Source organism: Scomber japonicus, chromosome 19 (assembly GCF_027409825.1).
Source record: "Scomber japonicus isolate fScoJap1 chromosome 19, fScoJap1.pri, whole genome shotgun sequence".
Classification (NCBI taxonomy): Eukaryota; Metazoa; Chordata; class Actinopteri; order Scombriformes; family Scombridae; genus Scomber; species Scomber japonicus.
The window spans coordinates 5,262,959-5,288,959 of record NC_070596.1 but is presented as its reverse complement, the minus strand read 5'-3'; the positions used below and the strand labels follow the sequence as shown (position 1 = coordinate 5,288,959).

The 26,001-nt window shown below is 39.5% G+C and overlaps 1 protein-coding gene across 1 annotated transcript in view; it reads right to left on the bottom strand.

Annotated features, from left to right (window-relative positions):
• Positions 1-26,001, bottom strand: part of shroom3 (shroom family member 3) — a 71,503-nt gene that overhangs the window by 20,755 nt on the left and 24,747 nt on the right. Inside the window, exons 3-10 of the mRNA XM_053340525.1 lie at positions 23,926-24,120; positions 9,675-9,800; positions 4,233-4,451; positions 3,506-3,822; positions 3,181-3,424; positions 2,592-2,647; positions 1,854-2,322; positions 69-317 (exon numbers count right to left, since the gene is read on the bottom strand). Coding sequence (XP_053196500.1) covers positions 69-317; positions 1,854-2,322; positions 2,592-2,647; positions 3,181-3,424; positions 3,506-3,822; positions 4,233-4,451; positions 9,675-9,800; positions 23,926-24,120 — 1,875 coding nt within the window. The remainder of the gene's footprint in view (positions 1-68; positions 318-1,853; positions 2,323-2,591; positions 2,648-3,180; positions 3,425-3,505; positions 3,823-4,232; positions 4,452-9,674; positions 9,801-23,925; positions 24,121-26,001) is intronic.

Sequence of the window (26,001 nt, the reverse complement as noted above, 5' to 3'; positions counted from 1 at the left end):
ACCACCACCAAAAATTATGCCAATATGTAAAATTCACTATTCACTATACAATAGTCACCCTTCCATACCTGTTTTTGTCTCTCCTAGACTGGTCAAGTGTGTAGGGGTCCCTCCACTCTTGTGAGGATGTACGCCTGTGGCCAGAGGTCGACTGGATTTGATGACTGTGTAAATCTTGGTTCTGTTCATGGGACATTTGGCTGTGGAGTCCCTGATTAGAATGAATATGGGGCCTCTGATTGTAAGGCCCTTGGTGGCTTTGAGGCCTTTGGGTGCCTGCCTGGCCCTCTGATCCTACAGCAGGTTTCAGGTGGGGTCTGTAGAGTTCAAAGTTATTAGTTAATGTAACGAAATTAAAATTGTATAATTTGTATATAATTATACATTTGTTGCTGTGTTATTTTTATTTAAATCACTGGATTTTCCTCGTATCAGAAGTAGGTCCTTGCTTGTTTTATGCCGTTGGAGTTAGTGTTCTGGTTGGTGCCAAAACTAAAGCTTTGGGGTCCTTATTCCTATTAATTAGTCATTTAAGATTTTCCTACGTCTATTTTATGGAAGTCCATAGGGGTGTGACGATACACTCAGCTCAGCTCACGAGACGAGACATGATATTGGGTTCACAAGATCGAGACAAGACGAGATTTTAAATATATTTTTAAGAAAACTTCAATGAGGAAATACATGACTGTTCTTTTATTTGAAATTCACAAAATGGAAATTGAATTGAAAGGTTTTAACTAATCATCTTGTAATGAATCACTTTAGTTCTATTTTCTAAATATATAATTATCATATGCAGCACTGTAAAATGTTTCCCCATATAGATATTTTATAGATGGATAATTTTGGTATTTATGGAAATAACAACTATAAAAACAAAAGTTAGATACAATCATAAATACTTAAAGGTAAATTATAAAGAGAAACAATTCTAATATATAAATATAAATTAAATAGAGAATCCAATGATCACAAATTATAACATATGGCTAATAAAAAACAGAAATAAAAGTAAATTGCACAAATCCTGTATCACATAAATACACAAGTAGAACAAAATATAAATTGTGTTATAATTTGTTAGTGTGACTCATTTTACTTTTTGCATCATTAGGCTTCCACAGCTGCGCTAGATTGCTCCGCTCCTCCTACCTCAGGCTCTCAGTGTAGAAACCTGAGGTCAATTTACTGCTGCTCCTCTCCTCATCTCATACTTCTGACTGAGATCTTCTCAGCAGGTAGAAGCTGCAACAAGGTTAATGATCCACACGTGACATTATAAAAAGAAGACATAACGAGCGAATGAGCGATAGAAAACCGATCGTCTTTTTTTTTCTTTATTTATTTTTTGTTGGTGCGCTTCGACGAGAAATATCGTCGCGTTTTCGCGAGATCTCGTCACACCCCTAGAAGTCCACCCAAATTCCATTTAATCTACCTTACAAATGGTCTACAGGTGGTTTCAGGCAGTGAGCTACTACTGCTGTATCTGCCACCCAGGACCGTTGGTGCTCTGTATTTTCATTGGGCAGGGTGCAGCTCCATCTCTGTGGCTTCAATCTACATCCAATTCTTGTTAAACCCTGTACGATACCCCAGAGGTAGCTGCTATGCAATTTATCCAATGTCATCATGTAGCTAAATAGAGCTAAAGTTTTTATGGACAAGTTTTTCATAATGATATTAGTTCATTAGTGGAAAATGTAGTAACCAACAAAACTTTGGGGTGCAATATACTGCTTTTCTCTCACCTAACTCAACTAACTATAGCTGAAATATCAGATGGCGACACTTAAACTGAAGTTGAAATATGGGTATAATAGATGGAACTGTGCTAATCAAACCATCACCTGTCTGTCTCATGTGCTTGATTCCTGAGCTGTGCAGAGGCAGGTGTTGAAGACGATGAGTGGTGGTATGATGAAGAAGAAGTGTTTTGGTATCCATTTTCTGTAGTTGACATCCTTCCATCCCTCAACCCCTCTGTGGCTTCCTCATCCCATCCTCCGACGCTGTGCAGCCCGTGCTGTCGGCTGCTCTCCTTGGCCAGAGCAGGGTAGACTCCAGAGGAAGATGGCACAGGGCTGGAGCTGGGCATCTGTGCATAGTGGGGCTCAGGTTGGGGGACAGGGTACACACCTGTGGGCAGAATGAGGCGACCGGACTGGGGAGTGGGGTCTGCTAGGCCGGAGGAGGAACCAGGTGGCGAAGGAGGCTGTGGAAAGCCTCCGCCCTGTCGGGGCTTTATTGTAGGGCTGCTCTCCGGACTCTTCTCTATCACTGTGTGAAGCTGCCCCTCGTTGCTGTATGAGCCTTTTGCTGGAACCATAGAAATATGTTAGTAAGAGTAATGCAGAGGATGATGATAGCATAATAGTTACCATGTTCAGACTAGATTCTATTAGTTGTTTTCTATATGTTACACTTCTCTAAGTTAATTTCTTTGTATTCGTTTTGTCTTTCATCTACTGATTGATACCTTGAGTCACTTTCTACATATATTATAGGTAAATCAGAATTAAATGGTATATGTGGATCTTGTTTTGTTCTTAAAATGAGTAAAACTATTGAGATAGATGTAAATGTACCTGAGCCTGAAGCCAAAGGTCCACTGGAGTGATGCCAGGAACCTTTCTGCAAAGACCTGGGTAAAACACATTGGATTAGATAAGATGCAATTAAATCACATTGATAAGGATATTTCACAACATCTGAAATGTACTTTATCATATTGTACCTTACTATTTTGGGTCACAATATATTGTACTGTGCTGTACTGTCCATGCCATATTAACAGTATTATACCAAATGAAAACGTATCATGTTACATTATATCTTACAGTACACAGTAAGATATAATGTAACATGATTACGTTGTAGTGTATTGAATTATAGTGTAGGTAGCATACGGTGAAGTATTGTCGGGAAACCCTGTTGCGCCATTTAGTTTACACCAGGTTTTTTTAAATTAATCTTGTACATACAAGAAGTATCTAGTAATATTTGCTAGCATTTGACCATTGAATTAAGATAAGACTAATAACAATACCTGTCGTCACACCTTTGATGAACACAAGAAGAACAAAATGTGTGTGTTCTTGATTGTATCATATCATAATCACCATTATCATTATGGCACCATGGATTGCACTATTCACTGTGACTTTATAAACATACCGTAGTGACCGGGCATGCTCCAGACTAGACCAGGAGTTTGGTCTCTCATGGTTCCTGATGGCTGCATAGCTGTCGCTGCGCCTTGGTGGAGCCGGAGCACCCTTCAGGCTCTCATAAGAGCTGCGGCTGGTTGCTGGGCCCCATATTGGACCCACACTGTGTCTGTTTGAAGCTGGTACACCACCGCCGCTGATGCTACTACTACTGCTGCTGCTGCCACGGTAACAAACTCCACCCCCTGAACCTGGAATCAATAGTGCAAACAAAAACCATGATTTCACCACTTCAAAATGATATGAACAGATTCCTGAAACAAGAATTTTACCTTGCACATCTCGGCTTTGCCCTCCCCTTGCACTTCTGGAGTCATTGTTGCGTAGCAACGCGGCGGAAGTGGAGCTCAACTCGTGCTCTTGAGAAAGTCCCTGCTGAGTGTCGTAAATAGTCCGGATGTAACGTATGTCGGCCTGCTGCATCTCCCCACTTCCTCCTACTCTCTGAGGGACGGTCTCCAGCGAATAGCAGCGCTCGGGGCTGGAGGAGGGGGCGGAGGCAAGGTACTCTGGGATACTGGAGCTAGTGGAGAAGGACGAGTAGGCAGAGTCTCGTTTGCTGTGGAGGTGGTCGATACTGTTGGAGGATCTAGAACACGACAAGAAATATAATTTTTAGTTAAGTCTTCACTTTTATTTTTTATTCTCGAAATGAGTTAAAAAGAAATAATGAGTAATTCTCTACTCCTATGCTCCTGCAGTTCTCTCTCCTGTAGTTTCTTGGTGGTACACTAGCAGAATAGGGCAACACTTTTCAGGTTAGACTAGTGAAGTCACACACTAAAGTGGCACCTGGCAACCCCACTATGAGGACAGAACCTTTGAGATGTTGTGTGCAGTCACTGCTTGTTCTGGAGTTGTTGGAAGGTGCCTTTCTCCTCCGATGAAGTTAGTCCTAGAAGATTCCTCCTACCCTTGTTTCCAGTCTTAGCGCTAGGCTAATCTACACTTCGAAAACTTTCAGACATGAAAGAATGAGATGCGTTTGTTTGTATGAACCTGGCAGAGGACAGCTGGTGGCAGGAGGAGTAGGCGGGGTGTGGTCCGCTATGGGCGTGGTGCCCCAGTGAGTGGTGATGCTGGACTCCGTGGTGATGCTGGGAGGACTGAGGAGGATCCAGGCTCTCCATACTGCCCCTTGAGCTGTACTGGTCCGGACTCTTCCTCAGGTAGCTGCCGCCAGATTCAAACCCGCCCGAGAGGTCAGTGGTCGAAGCGCTAAGACAGAGGAGAGGCAGAAGGAAATTTAAATCTTTGTCATGAACAAATAACAAAAGCTTTAAATGTGGCTGTTCTCACACAGACCCTTTTCAAATTAGGCTACAACTAACGGTAGCATGCTAACATGTTCACAATAACAATGCTTGCATGCTGGCATTGAGCAAACTAACTATGTTACCATTTTTGTTTAGTATGTTAGCATTAAACACAATATACAGCTGAAGCTAATGGGACTGCCATTGGTTTTGCCTTTGCCAAAACCTTGTCAGATTATCTCGGTCAATTTAAACTCCCTTTCCATCCAAAAAAGTGTTTTGATCTTCTAATTAATCCAAATCAAATGAATAGTAAGGACTATGTTCTGTCAGATGACCTGTAGGCTAAAAAGTAAAATATATATGTCTGAAATACTGTGAATCCACAGAAGAAGTGCTAATGATGCAGTTTAATGGAAATTACATGCATAAAATGATGATTTATTTATATATTTTTAATAATTTAACCTTACTGTAACCAGATATGTCATATTGACATCAAAGATCTCCAGTAAGATCTGACCAAGGCAGCAGTGTAAAAGGTGACAAACAGTCAACAGCAGAGACAGACAATTACCACAAGACTCATTAATCATTGCACAGTTTACAGCTGTTTTAAATTCATTGAGCCTTACTGGCTTCCTGATGACGCAAAACCCTTTTCAGGTATGGAATATGTAACATTGCTTTCTGTCATTCTGTTCTGTTGTGTTCCCTCGGAAATGACAGGATTGTTACGGAAAGACGGACAATATGTAACAGGTCCAGCCATGAGATCATGAGATTGCCGTAATGACTTTGACTTAATAGTGACTAAATAAGTGCTTATTTAGACACGAGGCTAAGATTGTAAAATTGCCAGAAAATGTAGGGGTATGTCTGAAAGAGGCTTTATATGTTCTGACTGTTAGTTGTAAAGTTGGTGATCTGCAGCTCAATCTGCTGTGACCTCACTCTAGATAAACTGGCTGGAATGCAAATGTGAGTGTGCACGCTTGTGTCTACGTCACAGTTTGACCCACCAAATCTTTCAACTGAACATAATGCGATTACTGCTCCTGAAAAGAGGACAGTCTCTGTCTGTCTTTCTCCTTTTCTGTGTCAGTAACTTTCTCTCTAACTTTTGTTTCTGTCTCTCTCAGTCTCTGTGTCAGTTGTACTGTCTGTCTCTCTCCTCTGTTTCTCTGTTCCAGATCTATTAAAGCAGAGCAGCAGAAATGTTTAGTGAGAACTTTTATTCACATCGACACGACTGTACAGAGGGAGCACGTGTGTGTCTGGGGAGTGAGGGTGGTTTCCTTGGGAGACCCGAAGGTGAGGGTGAGGGGCATCCGGAATGTCCCTCTCTGTGGGCACCAACGTCAATACCCCATCCACACACACCCACGCACATGCAGAAAGGCTTTCATCTGCCTTTCACTAGAAGAATGAATGATGGAACTTCCTCTGATGATGTAAACTGCTCATTGTATCACTGCAGATACTATGGAACACGTGTTATTGAGTGATATGTAAACTAATAATGTCTGCAGCCTTCTTCATGCATGGACAATATGTAGAAAGCTGTCCATGATGATCTCCACTAACACACACACACGCACAATACACACATTTGTATTCTACACTTGGGACCCTAATCGACATATGTTCCCTAGCAACTAATCCAGAGGTGTCCAAACTATTCCATAAAATGTCATGTGGCTGCAGGTTTTTGTTCAAACCAAGCAGGATCACAACAGGCTACACTCATTTAATCAACTGATCTCAGTCTTCAGGCAGTTGATTGGTCAAATCATGTGTGCTCTTGATTGATTGGTTGGAACAAAAACCTGGGGCCACATGGCTCTTCATGGAATAGTTTGGACATGCCTGGTCTAATTCTAATGTCACTCTTAACCTAAACCTCATCTTCAACACACAATTTGAAGGTTAGCTATATTCAATAACCAATAATCATTATATTTCAATCAATATAATAACACAAATTGGTGTACTAGTCAATTTACACCCATGTAAAAACTTAAATTCTGAGGTCACTCATGGTGTCAACAAACGGATTATTTGACAACCAGATTTTGACACTTGAGAAGCAAAACACACTTATTGATCCCTCTATGCACCTCTGTCACCTCAACAAATCCCTGATAGTAACACAAACACTGGGTTAGAAGTATATATAACTCTCTCCTCTTTGGTCTTCTGCGGAAATCTCTTCACAAACTCCAACTGGTACAGAACGCAGTCGCTCGTATCATCACCAGAATTCCTTCTATTGAACACATCACTCCTGCCCTGCAGCAGCTTCACTGGCTCCCTATCAAATCCCGCATTGACTTTAAGATTTTACTCCTCACTTTCAAGATCCTTCACAACCTGGCACCATCATATCACAATTTATTCACAAATCCTGTCTGAAAGCACACCTATTCAGAGTGGCGTACTCTGTCTCACACTAACTATGCAATCATGTTCTTGTTTATTTATTGTACTAATGCACTTTGTAGTCACATTCATATTTATTCTTTATCTTTGCACTAAATGTTACCTGATTTATATTGTTTGATGTAATATTGTTGTGTTACATGTGCCTTGTAAGGTGACCTTGAGTACTTTGAAAGGCGCCTTTAAATAAAATGCATTATTATTATTGTTATTATTATTATTATTATTATTATTATTATTATTATTTTAGAAATGTTTCAAATAGGTTATGGCAAAAATAAAGAAATTATAAGGACTTAAGTTTACATTCAAATTTGACTACGATTGGTTGATGCAATCCTCTACCCAAACGTAGCCCTATTCAAATCTTAGTGTTTTATATCATTTTTTGTCAAATATCATTTGACAAAAAATCAATTCAGACTTGCATCAGAATGAGGTAAATGATCCCGTGAGATCTGAACGTGTTGTGTAAAAGCTGTATTGGCTTTGTGTTTGTAGAGAGGAGTTGGGGGATTTCCTATTCACTTCAATAGGGGAAGAATATACTCAATATTAGACTATCTGCAGCTCTGACTTCAGATGTGAACAAAAAATAACCATGCAAGTATAAAAATATGTATATAAAACAATTTAACATTAATATGATTTACATCAAAAACAGTTCACTCCCCAGTAGACATGAAATCTATGCCGTTTCACTCTTCATAAACTGCATCCTTCTATAAATGAATCTGATTGTCGTCTTTTCTCTAGAGTTTAGTCCCTCATACAGTGCAGGATTGTTATTTGTGGTTGTCTGGTGGGTGGACATTAAAAACACATTAGCAGACAAAAAGGAAACTGTACTGTCAAAAGAGAAGACTGCTGTTGTAAGATGTGAGATGTTATCTGTCTGAAAACATGAACTTTGACCCTCTGAGTGTCTGACTCTCAGAGCGCTAAACACAAAATCCAGGCTTCAAAACATCTTTTCAGACAATTCAACAAGGTATGTTCCTGATCTGGAAAGTAGCGCAGCTTTAACACTAAAACAACATTCCAGCCTAATTGTATTTTACAATGTAAAGAGTAGTATAATAAAAGATATCATTGACTTTCTTATCTTGAGTTATTTCATTCTTTACCTCACAGTTATTGTTGTCATATCTCAAATGACTGTCCACTGATTCTACAAGGAAAAAGTCAGGTTATAAATGATTCTGCTTATCACTAGTATGATAGATACTGGAGCTGAGATCTAATGGTACCGCGAATCTGATTAAGAATTTAATTTCTTTCATATGACGTCACATCTGATGAACTGTGCAAAGCATTTGAAGTTTTACTCCAGACCATATTTAGACCTCTCTCTCAGAAGTCCAGGTGTCAGGATAGCACGGGGACTATGATTAGATGCAAATGAAATCAGGAAATCCATGGAAACAACAAAGGTCTATGGCGTACTTATGGTTACTATGTCAATACAAGAATTATCACACAGTGTAAAGGTAATAGAGGACAGTCACAGTAGCCTAACAACCAGAACCCCTAACAAGCAGCTGCACCACGTTCAACCCAACAAGAAACTCAATGGGAAGTTTGTTTGGACTGAGCACAGACAGATTATCAATCAACCTAAATGAAAACAACGGCTTACATCTTGCATCATCTCAACACCCAAATGAATGAACAAGTATAAAACAAGCATTTGTAACACAGAGGAAGAGAGGCCCAATCTACTTTACAATGCAGACAAAGCTACAACAAACATATACACATAACATCATAACAACATATAACAAATACACTACAAAATGATTTGAAAATGTACCTAAATGCTCTGTTTGTTTTGTATCCAGTTCTACCAAAACTCAAAATACATACATATCATTTTCATCAAATGGAATAAGTTCTTTTTGTGGTTAAAAGTCAAATGTCCAAATGTTTCTCCTGTAATAATGTCCCAAGAACACAACCACAGACTTTGCATACTTTTCGACAGTAGTTCATTTCACACTTGCTGCACTTTCATTGTCCTGCTGGCAAAAAATCCAGTCACTGCACCATCTCTTTTACACCTGATGACAATGGCAGTAATGGAGCAAAACACAGAAATCACCACAATAAAGAAAGACAGATACGTTTGGGAGGATGAAAGACCTTTGAGAAACGGTGAGTGACACGGGACCAGCAGTGATAGCAGAGGTAGCACCACTGCTCATTTGTATTTTAAAAAAATGGTACACTGGACACATTTCAGAATGGTCATGTTTTTTGTCTAAAATGACAGTATCCTCTTCTTTATCTGATATGTTTCTAGATATTCTGAACAGAACTTCTAGAAATCTTCACTTGGACTACAGAGCCAAACGGTTTAGGAGGAATTCTGTGACAATAGAATTGTAAGATAGTTTCACTGTTTTTTTAAACACAGCTGCACAATACTTTTTTCTACAAGAAGGCAAGCATTTCTAGCTTGTAGGGAATAATGATACAAGTATGCTACTGACACCTTGGGCTGTCACATGATCCTCTTCTTGCAGTCGATCATGACAAAATGTCAAGAATTTCCCTTGGGTGGACTCTAACTCTTCCTGATAGGTATTTGTGTATTTTACAGTACTTTCATAATATTAATATATTACATTATTTCCCTCTGGTAGCAACATGCCAACTACACAGCTGGTAACCCTAACCCCTAACCCTAGAGGTAGACAAGGGCTCTATAAAATATGGACTGTTTATTGTCTCTTACACTGACCTGGCATGGTAGTTGTGGTGCCAGGCACTGCTCACTGCATCCATCCTTCCTTGGTCTGGCTGTTGCTGACACTCCCCAAGCTTTGTTGAGTGCCACGAGTGAGGACGAGATGCTGTCTCACTGCGTCTGTGGGGTTCATATATACAAAGTGAAAGTTAGTGTATGAACAACATTGGACTCATGGGTTAAAGTAAAGGGATGAGTCATTATCTGTAAAAGCAGTAAACCTGAGCACTTCTGACCAGCCATCATAAACAGCTCTCCATTACCTCACAGTAATGGTCAGAACATCTGCAGCCCTAAAGATATACACAAAATTAAAAATTCTTGGATGGATGATAAATGTTTGTACTCCTGTTGAGGTACAAACTGGTGAAGTTTAACCTGAGTGCGGCACCAATAAAAAGGTGGTGTTGTTACCTAAATCAAAAGGGTTTCTTTTCTGTACACAGAGCAGCATTGAGGACACTGAGGTCATGTTTCTGGGAATTTGGCAAAACCAAATCACTTGTACTGTAGCTCTAAAAAAGAAAACCCAACGCTTTGGGTTGTTTGTGTGAGGCGGATGCACAAGTATGACTTGTTCTTACGGAGTTTGAATGGACTGAATGTTACGATTATAATTGGAAAAACCAAAACTCTGAAGAAGCAACTTTGATTCATGTGTCTCTTCTCAAATACACAACTGAATAGCTGGTAATAAAATGCTGTTTAACAGAAAGCTGCACAAGATCCAACACTCACACCCCAGTCATGGTTTTTATTTTCAATACCACGTTTGTCTTCTTTCATCCTGGACAGAACCATTCATTCACAGAGCTCTATTAGCAGTATCACACTGCTGCAGGGAATCAAGCACTGAGCAGATTATATTATCAGAGCTGGAAAACTGATCATTTCAACATTATTATCCCACTGTGTCCTCCCACCGTAACGCAACACACACATACATACATGCACAGCTGCATGGTGTTACTCCTCAGAGATCTGACTCACCTTCTGCATGTTTCTGCTTCTCCCTTTCCTTCCAAGGTAGGAAAGGCTGACATACTTTCAATTTCAAAAAAAGAAAAAAAACTTACAGCCATCCGCCATCTTAAGCTAATCAGTACCAGGTCATTTAATGGACTCTATAGTAAGAAGTCAGGCCCTTTATTTATAGTTTTCTACGTTTGAATAATAATATATGATAAATATATATGATCATACTGTTGTAGGAAAACGTCTGACCTGCATCCAAAAACACCATCAACTTTCTGTTAATGGTGCTTTCTATTATTCCACAGTACCTCCATGTTTCTACATATTTTTTTTTTTTTAAAGTATATTTTTTCGGGCTTTTTTTGCCTTTAATGTACAAGACAGTGGAGATAGACAGGAAACAGGAGGCAGAGAGAGGGGGAATGACACGCAGGATTCGAACCGGGATCACCTGCAACGAGGACTATAGCCTCAACACATGGGGCGGGTGCTCTACCCGCTGAGCTATGCTCAACCCCATGTTTCTACATATTTTAATTAACTATAATGTACATTCCCACAGCACTAATTCCACCAGAACAACAGACTCACATCATACTCACCACTCCACTACTCTAAGGTTCTGTTTTTACCATAAACACTGTATATATTCACTATGTACTGTAATTCCAGTCACTTCAACTTTGCCAGTTTTACTTTTAACCTGTTGTAAATTAAAGCTGGCACTTGCAATGCAGACATGTGACATTAAAAAGCAAGTGGGTCAAAGGGCATAATCCGTCCCTCTACTGGTAGACTTTTAATGTCAAACATCTATTGGAAGTGTTGAATACCAATGATGGTAACGTGACATTTTTTTGGGGACAAAATAATTTGTTTCCGTTTGTGTTGATAATCTTTATGACATCACCATCATTATATTTTGAACGTGTTATCTGACCAGTTATGATAAAAGAGATGTCGCCTAGTACGGCGGTTACAATCATCTCCTCCTCTTCATATTTTATTCTGTTGCTCTGTATTTATCCACACAGATAAACAGGAAAAGATTTTATCTGAGTAAGTAGAAGACAGAGACATGAAAGCCTGCATGTCTCTGAACCGCAGGGACCTGGGTAATGACAGGATGTGACTGGAATACTTCAACACCTTATCATCACTGTTACACTTACACAGATATCTCCCCCATTCTGTTTGAATTGGTTTGTGTTTGAAATCAAAGTCTTACTCTAAAATCTGGTCCACATCAATTCAGATACAATCCAAAATCTTTCAAAAAAAACTTTTTGTCTCCATTTGGCCCTAGATTCACACAATGTTTGTCAAGGTCATGTCCAAGTCATGAAAACCATGTAGAAAAAGTTCATGTCAGAGTCACAGATGTTATATCCATTAAAGACATAAATGTCACATCGGAATCAAAACTGTAATGTCCAAGTAAAACAGGCCATGTCCAAGCCCAAGACTGTGTTCAAGACACAGATGTAATGTCCAAGTAGGTCATGTCCAAGTCCTCGAGACTGTATTCAAGACATAGATATAATGTCTGACTATTAAATGTAAATGCTAAGTAACAAATATTTTGTCCAAGTCATAAAGATCATGTCCACATAATTAATGTATTGTCCGTGCCACAAACAGTGAGTCCAAGGCATAGATGTTCTGTCCAAGTATTGAATTTAAGTTATAAACTTCATGCCAGAATCATAAACGTGGCATGTCTGAGTCACTGTGGTCATAAATACAATATCCGAGTTTTAAAATGAACGTCCAAGTGATAGACCTCATGTCCAAGTCATAAAATGCATGTAACATTGTGTCTCAATCACATTTCTCATGTCCGAGTCACCAAAGTCCTCAATACTAGAATCTGAGATTTAAAAGGAATTAAAATGAACATCAACTAATTTAAAGCATGCTTATGGCTTTTATTTATGACCCATTACACCATTATTTCAGTCAAAGTAAAATAGAACTAAGAAAACGGTGGTGCTGTTTGCCGGATGCTAATTTGAAACTGGCCTTGTTTGAGTCCAAAGTTGTCACGTCCCCTATCTGAGTTGAGCCATGATGAAAATATTATGATTGGAATGAGACTCCATTACTCTAACAAGGATCACATTCAATTCAAAACAAGTGATTTTTAATTGTCAAACGCCTTTCTTTGCTAAAAAGAGTCAGTCGTGTCTGTACATTAAGAATTCCTCTTTCAATGGCAACCACATGAAAACTTTCAGGAAAAATCTCAAACAGTCACGAGTTTCCTTTTGCATAACTGACCCAAGCAAACTTCAATCTTTTCCTGAATGCCTCTCGTCTCTCCAAGTAAACAAACTGAATATGTGACCTGTTTTACCTCGAGGTGAATCGGAGGACTTTGGAGATGAGACCGGTCGCCAGGCTGTTGACGCTGGCCTCGGACGGCGACCGACATAGCGCCCCTTCCGACCGGCCCAGCTCCGCTTTCTTCTGTTTCTTGCGGAGCTTCCTGCGATAGAACACCTCCAACAGCTCCATGGTCTTGATCGAAAGTCCACCTTATTAAAGTTTCTTTCTACTGCTTTCAGCTTTGCTTTGTTCTACCTTTGGAATTTTATTGTTTTCTCTTAGAAAGACTACTCCCCACTCTTTACCACAGTTTGCCGTTTTTTCTTCTAGAAACCTTCAAGAAAACCTGTTTTTTAGTTTCTATTCAACTCTACTCTCCCCAACCATTCCCTGACATCTTTTCCTGTACTAAAGACTTCCAAAAGCACTTTACGAAAATCTGTTTTTCAAATTTAAAGTATTCTACTCTACCCAAGGTCACCGCTTGGATCTACATCCATCTTCTTCTGCCATATCTTTTCAAAACTTTTCCTGCATGTGTTGTTTTTTTACTTCTAAACTAAGAACCTCCCTTTTCTCTCCTACCTATATATGCCATACTAACATCAAGTACAAAAAAGGACGAAGGCCCTGCATTTTCTATTTTTATCGGCTCCTCTTTTCCAACGAAATTCCATCAAAAAAACTCACGTCAACCGATCCCGTCTCTACTGCCAACTGATCTATCTCTTTGCTCCAGTTCCAGTCTGGTGCTGGCAGGTCGGATCGACTGGCGCTCCACTGGCCCCCGGCCCCAAACTCGTTAAGCAAATGAAGCAATTAACCGTCATTAGGCTTCCATACGATAAAAGTTTGAAGTAAACATCCTCAGTCTGGAGCTGCTGGACGGAAGCTGGTGATGTGGTGAGTGAGTGAGAGACACTGAGAGTATGAGGAGAGAGAGAGAGAGAGAGAGAGAGAGAGAGGAGGGAGGAAAAGAGGGAGGCAGGGTGAGAGATAATGAGAGAATGAGTAGCAAGTAGGGGAGGGAGGATGGACGGAGATAAGAGCTGTTAGGGAGAACACACTGAGGAATGAAGCAACTGAAAGACTGATAGAGAGCTGGTGGACAGAGAGGAAATAGCATGGGAGATAAAGGGAAGGGAGGATTAAAAAAGGCAGAAGGATGAGAGAGAGTGAGCTTCACAAAATCTTTTCAGTCTTTTAGTCAAGGAATTTAAATAAAATTGAGAATAACTTTAGGAGAGAAAGAGGAATAAAGAAAACGTAATAATGAGCACAAGGTGTGCGACAAAGAAAAGGAGCAGTGAGAAAGAGGAGGATGGTGAAGGAAGAAAAGGGAGGCAAGATAAACATGGAGAGAGATGGTGAAAACAGTGGAATATTGAGCTTATTGCAGCAGACGTGGATTTTGAAGCCGCAGGGAGAACGATGTCTCATGATGCAGCATGTGGTTCTACACTGAACAATGAACTACTATTGACTGTTAGGTTATCACCGTGGACTGGACTCTAAAAGCAATGTGAGACATACTGACGGAGGTTAGAAACAACTCATCAGTGCTGGGCAAGCTACCTGAAAAATTTAATGAATGACTGCTACTTTTGTTGACAAAATCTATCACAAAAAACAGTCGTTGACAACCTTTTCAATCATAGTGACATGGGTCTATAGATGGCACTGTTTGTTGGTCTGTGGGTCAGTACACCACTTTGGTCCAGACTGAAATAACTCAACAACTATTGGATAGATTGCCATGAAATTTTATACAGACACAGTCAAACCTTTAGACACACATTCTCATAGTGAAGGCTAGATAATGTGTCCAAACTTTTTACTGGTACTGTCATGTACCCCAAAAAACAGATAAATCTATGGACTTAAGTAACCACCGCACTTTTCAGCAGGTTGACATTTTTGGTGTAATTTCTCGATATCTAGTGGATTGCCATACAATCTGGTACACACAAACATGTTCACTATAGGATAATTCATATCAGTGAACATCTGACTTGTCTTGTAGTGGCACAATGAGGTTGTCGTTTTAGGTCCAAATAATATATTTTGACCATTATTGGCTAAATGGCTACAGACATTCATGGTCCATGTCGAATAAATTCTCATGACTTTGGTGGTCGTCATCTTATACCAACATTTCAATTTTAAAGGTAAATCTTATTAGTTTACATTTATGTGTAATTTTACATTTACAAACATAACACAGTCTTCTTTTAAATAGATGAAGTCTACAAATTAAACTAAATACACACATTTATTTTCTTTCTTTGAAAACAACTAATCTTTTTCTATTGTTGCTATGTTACCATACCAACAAAAACTGTTGCTATTGGCTGTCTCACCCCGTTGTGTGACTGGGTGATCTGACTGCCATCCAGGAAACTGGCCAGTGACAACTGTGCCCACCATAAATTTGAATGTGGTTTTGTTGGACATTTTTGGTTGTTCTGTTTACAGCAAATCCTTATCATGGCATTAATAACTCTAAAGTTAGTTGTTGACTGATTCACTGATACTTTGTATTGTAATTCCAGAGACATGTTCATCAAAGCAAAGTGCCGACTGTCAGAGGGAAATATAAAAAAAGAAAGAAAAATAAACAGAGGATGATTGTGAAGAAGTCATTTTTAAGAAAACAACAGATGTGAAAGTTTTCTAGGTGGTTACTGTGATATAAATAATATTTGACCTATTTAAAAAAACAACAACAACCCCTGATCAGTCCACAGATTGAATAATACTGCTCTCGTCATAGCTGTCTTCATCTTTCATCTGGTGTTCCTTAACCAGTTGAGAAATTAGTAGAACAAAAGAATTGGATAGATTTGACCTATTTTGTTTTCGGTCTAATCAGATAGTCTTTGCAAAAGGGCAAACACAACCTCTGCCGATAGCCAGGACAGTCTGGTGACTTGCTTTGATGCATTGTGGGGTTGTTACTTTCAACTTCACTTCAGCCCTTCATTCCTCTTCTCACACACGTATTGACACAGATTAATTCACTCAATGGTGTTAAATATTTCAGTTTGATCTGAAGTTAATGTAAACATTAGCTTGAGTAGGATGTTGATGGCAGATACCATAAACCTCCCCAAGAAATGAAATGTACGTAGTTGGCAACCAGTGCCAACATGTACAATGGTTGGTGGTATGGTAAATTGACAATCACTGCATCAGCAACTGATTGTAGCACAACTACAACAGACATACACATTTGACTGTTGAAAAGTACTGTTGTATTTATTGGAACATAAAATAATAATATATTAAAGCTAAGATATGCATTTCTCAACAGTATGGTTGTGATTCATTAATGAGAAGCATGTCTGATATCCCAAGGAACTGTACTTCACACAACAGCATCTCACCTGTAAGACAATGAGAAGGCTGAAGAACCAGGAGTGATAAGATAAGATTGGATGGTTGGGTACAGAATTAAACCCAGGGACATGAAGGCAAACACAGGCATGACATACAAAGATTGAATTTGTTGCAGATCAGTCATAATGATAGTGTGTCTATGTCTGTCTCTTCAGAGGCAGTGAGTATTCATACCATCCTGAAAGACACTGAATGGATACGGTGCACGCTAGTGGTCACATTACTGCGGGTTTGTGGGCACATGTTTATCTTTATTTATTTCCCAAAGAATTTCATTTTTTGTGAGAGGAAACCCATGTGAACACAGAGGCAAGAACATGCAAACTCAGCACAAAGGCATCAGTCTGACTCAAACCTGTCAGACAATGTTTTGCTCATCTATGTTGTCCTTGAGTTTGAGGACTAAGTCACCCATTATGAGTCCAGTGGTGCCAAAACAAAACAAAGTCTTGAACCTCTCCTTCAAATACAAAAATGCAGGAAGGTAGGATTTGTCACACAATATGGGTACATAGTAATTTAAGTTGGATGAAAATCATCCAGGAAGTAGCTCTGCAATCCGATAACCAGTGTAATATGCATTCTGGGTGAAAACCTTTAACTTGGATTGTTTTAAAACTTCCAAAATGCACATTTGATGGCTGAATTAAATTAGACTTGATAAAACAGCACAATTCAAACTATCAGTAAAATATGATCTGGACAAATTGTCATATCCATCAATGCAAATAAGACCCAGATTAGAAAAAAAAATCTGCTTTTTTTGTTTGCATTACACATTTTTCCATTAACTACAGAGAAATAAATGATATGGCTTGTACTTGTTTTGGAGAGATATAAGACAAATGTTTGGCCCAAACCTGTATGTATTTCAGCCTGAATCATTTTTAAATCCCCTTTTTCAACAATGATAACTGCTAATGATAAGAAACTTGCTTACATTTTTTAGATCAAGCATTGGAACAAGATTTACGGGGGAGAACAGGCAGCAAACCGAGAGACAAGTCCATCACTATAATAACCATCAACTATAATATGTAAGACAAGATATTAGACAATTTTAACCACTATGTCTAAACCTTACATTGTGATAAATTTACATAGTATTAAGTAGGATTTTAAAAGTATGTAAATGATCAAAGCAGATTAAAGTACATTTATAAGGAATTTCCCTGACTGGTAATAGAAAAACTGAGTAGCAGTACCATTACATTTTATTAAATTAGATTGAACTACTACAGGTTTTAAACATTACTGTACATATTTAAACATCACATCTAAAGTTAAAGTTTGACATGATTTTAATCTGTTTTATACCGTATTTAAAATATTTTCTCGTAATTTTACAATCTTGATCATGTTTTAACACTTTACTGAGGGGGTTTGATTGTCATAATTGATTGTAATAATTTACTTTCTGTAAAGTTGTACAGTTGTTTTTGCACTTTATTTGGATGAGGATGTAACTTTAATTTTACATTTCTTTGTTTGGCAGCTGTATGATTTGACTGTTTTATTTTTTTTACAGTGTATTGTCCTCTTCCAGGGCTACTGTGACTTTGACCTCTTCCAGTGCCCATGAATTCTCCTCAACAACTATTTGATCTTCATTAAGACATCTGGTAGCCTCCAGGCGGGGAGTTCCAGTCCTCTGAAAAGAAGCCAATGCGGAAGTAACTTAGAGCTGCATTCTATCAAAAGGCCACCAGGGGGCGACTGTTTTGTGTTCAAAACGACTTCCGGCTCTATACAAGTCAATGGAGAATTCACCAATTTCTCACTTGATTTCTAACCTCAGTAAACGTTTTCAAAATGTGTTTATGGTCTCAATCGCTAGTTTAAAGCCTTCTTCAATGTTCATTTGTGAAATTTTGGCCTCCCTGATTTTATATTTGACGATAAGGCAGGCTACGTGGCTACGTTGTGATTGACAGGTTGATTGACCAATGTCCTTGAGATCCAGCCCTCACAACCAATCGCAGCCTCCCCGCTCCGCCATTGGCCCCGCCCATACTTCCGTCCATGACTCCGCCTCATGCCCATATAAGTAGAATCCGTGTTCTTTTTTCCCAGCATGCACCTGAAATTTTCAAGATGGCGCTGCCTAGATTCGATACTATTGGCTTCTGAGCAGCAGTCCACAAACCAATGGGTGACGTCACGGATGTTACGTCCATTTCTTATATACAGTCTATGGTAGCCTCTCAAGGACTCCATGCTTGATTACAGTGATCAAGGATGATTGTAATCTCCTATACAATCCACATAATGTCCAATGAAGGCTTTTCTAGGACCCTTCTAGAACAAACTCAAGGACTCCATGATTCCTAAGGACCATTGTACTCCACTCACTATTATTTACAATCAGTCAATACTTAAATACATGTGCAACTAATCTAAACTCATATCAGTTGATGCATATTAAAGTTTTTTGGTATTATCTCTATAACTGACTGTGTGTTGTCGTATCAGAAACAGAAGAAGAAGCTGCAGGTTAAATATACAGGTGTTGCAGGTGTAGCTCCTCCGCCCATGATTCCCAACACTCCAATAGCTGGATTCCTGGGAATCATGTGTCATGGGAATGTCGTCAGATGTGTCTGAGAACACAGAGAGTAAAGGATGGCAGGACTACGCTGAAGTACTCTCTCTTTGTAGTGTCCAAATCAGGTGTCAAGGCTGCTACTGTCTGCCTGAAGGTGCAGAGATGTGTGTGTGCTCTAGTTTAATCAGAACACACACAGACACACACAGGTGCATAACCAAGCTTTACACAAACACTGGGAGCAGAAGGGAAAGTGTAATCCAAAGAGCCAAAATATCTACATTCCAACAATTTCAGAGCTTTCTGATACTACTGCCTATTTAGTTTGTTGTGGAGGAGTAGAAACATAAACATAAACATGATTTATTGTAAGAATTGCAGCCAATTGTTGAACAACCATGCCTGGGTACACTGACTGCACATATCATCTTCAAAGTCGGTTACTAGACTGTTAATAAAACTTAGCTGATGGGGGTTTTTAGGGAGTTTCTCCTTATCTGAACTGAGGGTCCAAGGATAGAAAGGGTTGTATGTTGTAAAGTCTCCTGAGACAAATTTGTTATTTGTGCTGTTTAAAATTGAACTACAGGATGGAAAGCAGAGCCTGATTGGTTGAGGAAAGAGCCATGTGGAAAATATAATTATGTAATTTATGATGAACAATTAAGAGAACAAATGTTTGTACTAACAAAGTTTTATTCAAACGGTTTTTATTGCTTTGTTTGTGTGTGTATATGTGTGTGTGCAGGGTGTGCAGGGTGTGTCTCTCTGAACAGAGACCTTATCTGTTGCCGTGGGAAACTGTTCCACCAGCCCATAATAATAATCTCTCTGATCTTCCCGGAAACCAAAATTGGAGAGAGAGAGAGAGAGAGAGAGAGAGAGAGAGAGAGAGAGAGAGAGAGAGAGAGAGAGAGAGAGAGAGAAATTGAGAGGTGGACAAAAGTGAATCCAGAGGAATCCACACTTTAACTTGTGTGTGTGTGTGTGTGTGTGTGTGTGTGTGTGTGTGTGTGTATGTGTGTGTGTGTGTGTGTGTGTGTGTGTGTATGTGTATGTGTGTGTGTGTGTGTGTGTGTGTGTTCTGAAACTGTATTAAAAGTATGCAAGTTTCAAAAGTGTGTGCATGTGCTTGTGTGTAGTTTATATGGAGGTGTGGATGGTAGTGGTACCACTTCCGAAAAAAGAGTCCTGGTCTCTGATTGCTTGTCACCAATTTAATGACCATTTTAATTAGACTACAGGTAACCATTGTTACAGTAGTGATTTTACACTCTATGTTATCATTTAGCTCACTCACTAAAGAACCCCTAGAAACCCCTCAAGGACTCTGGGGACCCCTTCATGGACCCATGTAACCTCTTTAAGGACTTATGGAACTAACTTGAGGAACTCTGTGACCTCTTCCAGGATTCTCGCATCATCCTCAGCGATCTTTGGTACCTCCTCAAAGACTTCCGGATAATCCTCAGGGATCTCTGGTACCTACCCATAGTGCACAGACTCCAGGATCATCTTCAGGAATCCCTTCTACCTCATCAAAGAATCCCAGATCATCCTCAGGGATCTCTGCTACCTCCTCAAAAAATCCCAGATCATCCTCAGGGATCTCTGATACCTCCTCAGACTCCATAATCATCCTTGGGGATCTCTGCTACCTCAATGACTCCCAGATCATCCTCAGGGATTTCTGATACCTAAGCAAATACCCATCCTCAGGAATCTTGGGTATGTCCTCAAAGACTTCAGGATCATCCTCAGGAATCACTACTACCTCCTCAGAGAATCCCGGATCATCCTCAGGGATCTCTGATACCTCCTCAAAGACTCCAGGATCATCCTCAGGAATCCCTAATACCAACTAAAACACTCCTGGATCTTTAGAATATCCTCAAAGACTTCAGGATCATCCTTGGGGATCTCTGCAACCTCAATGACTCATCAGGAATCCCTGCAACCTCCTGAAAAACATCCTCGGGGATTTCTGGTAGCTAAGCAAATACTCCCAGGAATCCAGGAATCTCGGGTATGTCCTCAAAGACTTCAGGATCATCCTCAGGAATCTTGGGTATATCCTCAATGACTCCCGGATCATCTTCAGGGATCTCGGATACATCCTGAAAGACTCCAGGATCATCTTCAGGGATCTTTGATACATCCTCAAAGACTCCCGGATCATCCTCAGGAATCTCTGGTATGTCCTCAAAGATTTCCAGACCACCCTCAGGGATCTCTTGTACCTGATCTCTTGTGTGTGTGTGCGTGTGTGTGTGTGTGTGTGTGTGTGTGTGTGTGTGTGTGTGTGTGTGTGTGTGTGCGCATGTGTGTGTGTGTGTGTCATGGACTACTTTCAGGGACAAATTTCAGACTAAAGACCAGTTAATTAGGGTCCCACTTGGGGACAAAAGCTGTGTGTGTGTGTGTGTGTGTGTGTGTGTGTGTGTGAGGAACTTTATGTTACACTGTTGTGTGTGTGTGTGTGTGTGTGTGTGTGTGTGTGTGTGTGTGTGTGTGTGTGTGTGTGTGCGTGTGTGTGTTTTGTGCAACGATGTGATGATGTGATGATGTGGTCTTAGAAAAATGCGGTGATTCAACTAAAGAAACATCTCAAGAGGAAAGGAGAGAAAATGAAAGGAAAAGAAACAAGCTGGGGAAGAGAGGAGAAGAGTAGGGAAGGTAAGGAAAGGTGAGGAGAAGAGGAGACAAGGAAATAAAAGACAAGGAAAAAAGGAGTCAGAGAAAGGAAAGAGGAGGACTGTTTATAAATCATTGTCCTCTCTAGATTAACACCCAGTCTCATGAGGCTCTGGCCCGCTTCCTGTTTTCTGACCAATCAGATACAAGTATTGCAACCCCCCAACTCCTCCCTTGTCTCTCCTAAGTGTTATCTGATAACCACCCAGAGCCCAGGGGATTGTGGGAGAACAGTCATTCTGGCTGTTTATGTGACTGTGTGAGAGCAACACAGTACCCAACATTTTAGTGACTCTGCTGTTTACACTGCTAACAATGTTGTTGCTCAAAGGCATAGTAGCAGGACGGCAGTTTATATCTGACTGGAAACCTGGAGGATGTGCACTGTAACTGCTCCGTCACCCTTCCAAAATAAAACTTTTAATATATACTATTAATATGTCCTGAGGCTGCAGGCTCAAACTCAAACTCTTCAAACTCTGCAGTGAAGTTTCAAGAAGATGAAGATTTGGAGCCAGGAGTCGAGTACAGGCTTCAATTTTCTTAATTTCTAACAGACTATAATGATAAGAACTGGTACCCAGATGATACTGCACACAAAATCAACAAGAGTACATCTCTGTAATCACACCAGCACCGCCATGAGGATGTGATGTTCATTACACACAGACACATGCAAAAACACACACACACGCACACTGTATTTTCAGAACTTGACCTCCATATTAGGATGAAACCGGCTGTAGCAGAGTGTCAGTATTTATAGACTGTTTGTACGGACTGAGCTTAGACACAACACTGTAAGAAAGAAAGAGTGAGAGAGAGAGAGCGAGAAAGAGAGAGAGAGGAGGGTGGTGGTAAAGATACCATATTATTGAACCAGGAAACTATTAGAGCAGATTAGATGTACAGGCCTCATACATTCACACACAGAAAACACAAGTGAGTGTACTCTGCTCAATGCAAAACACATCAGCTGACAATCCTCTCCTTTATATACAACTTCTTTGCATTTGCAACACTTGGCAATTTGAACTTTGAACCCCGATTACGTTTATTCTAATCACACATAACTAATCCATCTGCAAACTGTTTACAGACCGTGTATTTCATTTATTTTTCTTACAATATCTGCATGTACAACCAAAGCATGATTAAAGGACAGGTTCACAATTTTTCAAGTCTACGTTAACCAGCAGTCAGGTGTCCATATGAACACCTAAAGAGGTTCTCCTCACTGTAATCATTCCTCCTGTTCATACTGACTATTCAAAGATCTCTTTCTAATGTGCTTTCAATGGAAGTGATGGAGTACTAAATCCACAGTGTGTCCACACACTCATTTAAAAGTAGATGTGAAGCTTATATGAGGCTTCAGCAGTCTGAGTTAGTCATATCAAGTGATATCGGATATCTATTTAGCCTCAAATTCCCTCTTAGTGTTTCTTGTTGAGCTGTGGTGGAAGTATAGTAACAAAAAGAAGAACTTTGCTACTAAAAACACTGTAACGTTGAAACATAGAATACTTGATTTGGACGACTGAAGCTTCATATTAGCTTCAGATCAACTTTTAAATGGACTGTGGACTTTGTTCTCAATCACTTACATTGTAAGTGCATTATAAAGGGATACTCTAATGGTCAGTTTGAATAGGGGTAGACTGAGAGGTGTTGCCCAACCCTTTATAAATCTGGCATAGACTAAATTAGACCGTTAACTAATAGTAACACCTCTCATTTTAATGCAACACAATTCAAGCGGCACAAACTACAGCCTCCAAAATGATATTCTATGATAAGCGATAAGTGTCAGCTGCACAGTGTGAGAGGGTTTAGGGGCCGTCAAAATCACCCATTCAAATCAATTTCAATGATAAACAAACAAGCTGTCCTGTGCCATGATGAAGACACAGGAAAACACTGTGAGCTGGTTACCATGCCAATGTAAACTGTTTGTTTTCCTGTTGAGCTAAGTTTGAACCCTGTATCGCAAACATACAACGGGACACTAATAAATCCTCTGATTATAACACACACACAAAGGAAGCACAAGACAGGACATCCTAACACCAGGGGCCGTGACCTGCTTAGCTGACAGCAGTAACCCTGTCACTGATTTGACATTGTTTCCTGTTTTAACCCGCAGCGCGTGTGACCGACAAACACTTACCGAAAAATAAAGAAGATTTATCGACGTTGGAAGGAACCAGTGTCGTTAACCGGACAGGAAGTCTTGGTCAGTGACATTCTAGCTGTGAGTACAAGTGTTTTGTTTCTTGTACATGGTGTGAAGGGAAGTCCTACCTGTTCTTGATGCGTAGTTGGACTCCTCCTGCTGAACATGGTCTGCTGCGGCGGGAAGACGTTGGTGTGTCTTGTTGTTGTTGTTGATGGTGTGGCGGCAGGGGAGAAGAAGGAGGGGGAGGAGACGGAGGAGGAAGATCAGGGAGGGAGGGAGGTGAGGTGCCAAACTCCTCAATGTATCCTGGGTCAAACTCCCTAAAGAAGAAGACAGAAAATAAAAACATTAGTCCTGCTTGACCTGCATGTTTATTAGAGCCTGACTGATAAATCACCCAGCTGATACCATTGGCCGATATTGGCCTACCAATGATATATCGGTATCAGTGAATTTGTTGTCCAATATGCACAGATTTTTTTTCTAAAGTTTTGGCAGCATTTTCTTTTCTCAATTCAATGTTTTTTCATGTATTTATTCATTTATAGTAATTTATAATTATTAAATTCCTAGTGATGTTTACTGTTTCAAGCTTATTGATAAACTATAAAATATCATACCTCCATTACATATCTTTATCACAAGTGTTTGTGTGTGTTTACGTATTTATTCTATAAGATTATTGGCTGATATTGATTTTGCAATTTTTTTACTCCCTAATATCAGTATTGGCATCGTCCCCATAAATCCAGTATTGATCACACCTGATTTTTTTACACTGATCTATATTGAAATGAATTAAATTATCAATTGAAACAGATTCAAATAAAAAGTCTATAATAGTAGCTGTTGTTAATCATAACATATAAAGTTCACTAATAAATTCAAAGCAATTCTACTTTGCTGCTTTTTTGACTGACAATTACATTTAACGCTTTTAATGTGAAATATCTGTCTGAAATATAGATTTTCATTGATTACAGAGAGACAGTCTCAATATGGATTTGACAACTCATTTTGATATTTTCAGAATATTGTTCTTTTCTTGTCTTTCTTTCAAGTAAACAAAATGATCCAGATCAGATTTTCTGTCCTGCGTCAGATTGGCTAACACACAACCATCAGATCACCTCCAGATGAACCACATGGCTACCGACATAAACCGGGTCTGCTTAGTTCAAGTCCGACCGGTTTAAACTGGACCGCCTGCATCTCTGTTTTATTTTCCTATAACATCACATTCACATTTCAGTCATTTATCACTACTGAGCGTGCTCAGTTAACTACCATTCAAATGTCAGTTGTTGAATTAACAATAGTGAGAAGGTCAGAGTTCAGAAGTCAAACGATGCTGGAATGATTGTTCTCCCAGTCCTTTTGTTATTCAAACAAAGAGAAAGAAAAATACTTTGTGTTTAAGTATGTGGGCCAATGAATCACCTGTCCACCCAACAACACACACACACACACACACACACACAAATTGGATAAACAGGTTCATTCAGATGACTGTTTGCTGACTATTTATTTGTACATCTGTAATTAAAGGAACAGTCCAACATTTAGTGTTTGTTTTGCTCAGTTTCATCTTTATTTATCTAGCATATCTTTAGCCTAGCTTAGCATAAAGAATGGAAGCAGGGGGGAACTGCTAGCTTAGTTCCATCAGAAAAGCAAAAAATCTACTCTCCAAAAAACTTCAGTACTCTCTGAGGTTGACATTTGTAGAACTTGGTGGATAAATTCAGTCAGCAGTTGAAGTGCAGTGTTTTGTTCCTAACTGCAGCACCATATCTGGATGTAGTCTCCATAGCCACAGAGACTCATGGGTACTGATTTATGGGGATGGAAGATGAAACATAATAAATGCTGACCATAACATAACCCTACAGCAGTGTTTCTCAAATATGGGTCATGAACCCTTTATGAGTGAGTTGCAACCAGTTAAAAAAAAGTGTGTTGTTTCTGTGATTGAATCTGCCCACATACTTATTATCATTACATAATCAATCTCAACTTTACCCAAATGAGGTTTATCCAGCGCAACAGAGACCACTCACGAAACTCAGTTCAGTCAAACTAGGCAGTACTGATCAAATATGAATCAATATTCTGTTTCTGCTTCACCCGAAATGGTTTGAGAAACATACTTTATTGTATTGTTTAGCTGTAGTATGAGATTGTTTGTAACAAGGCAGCAA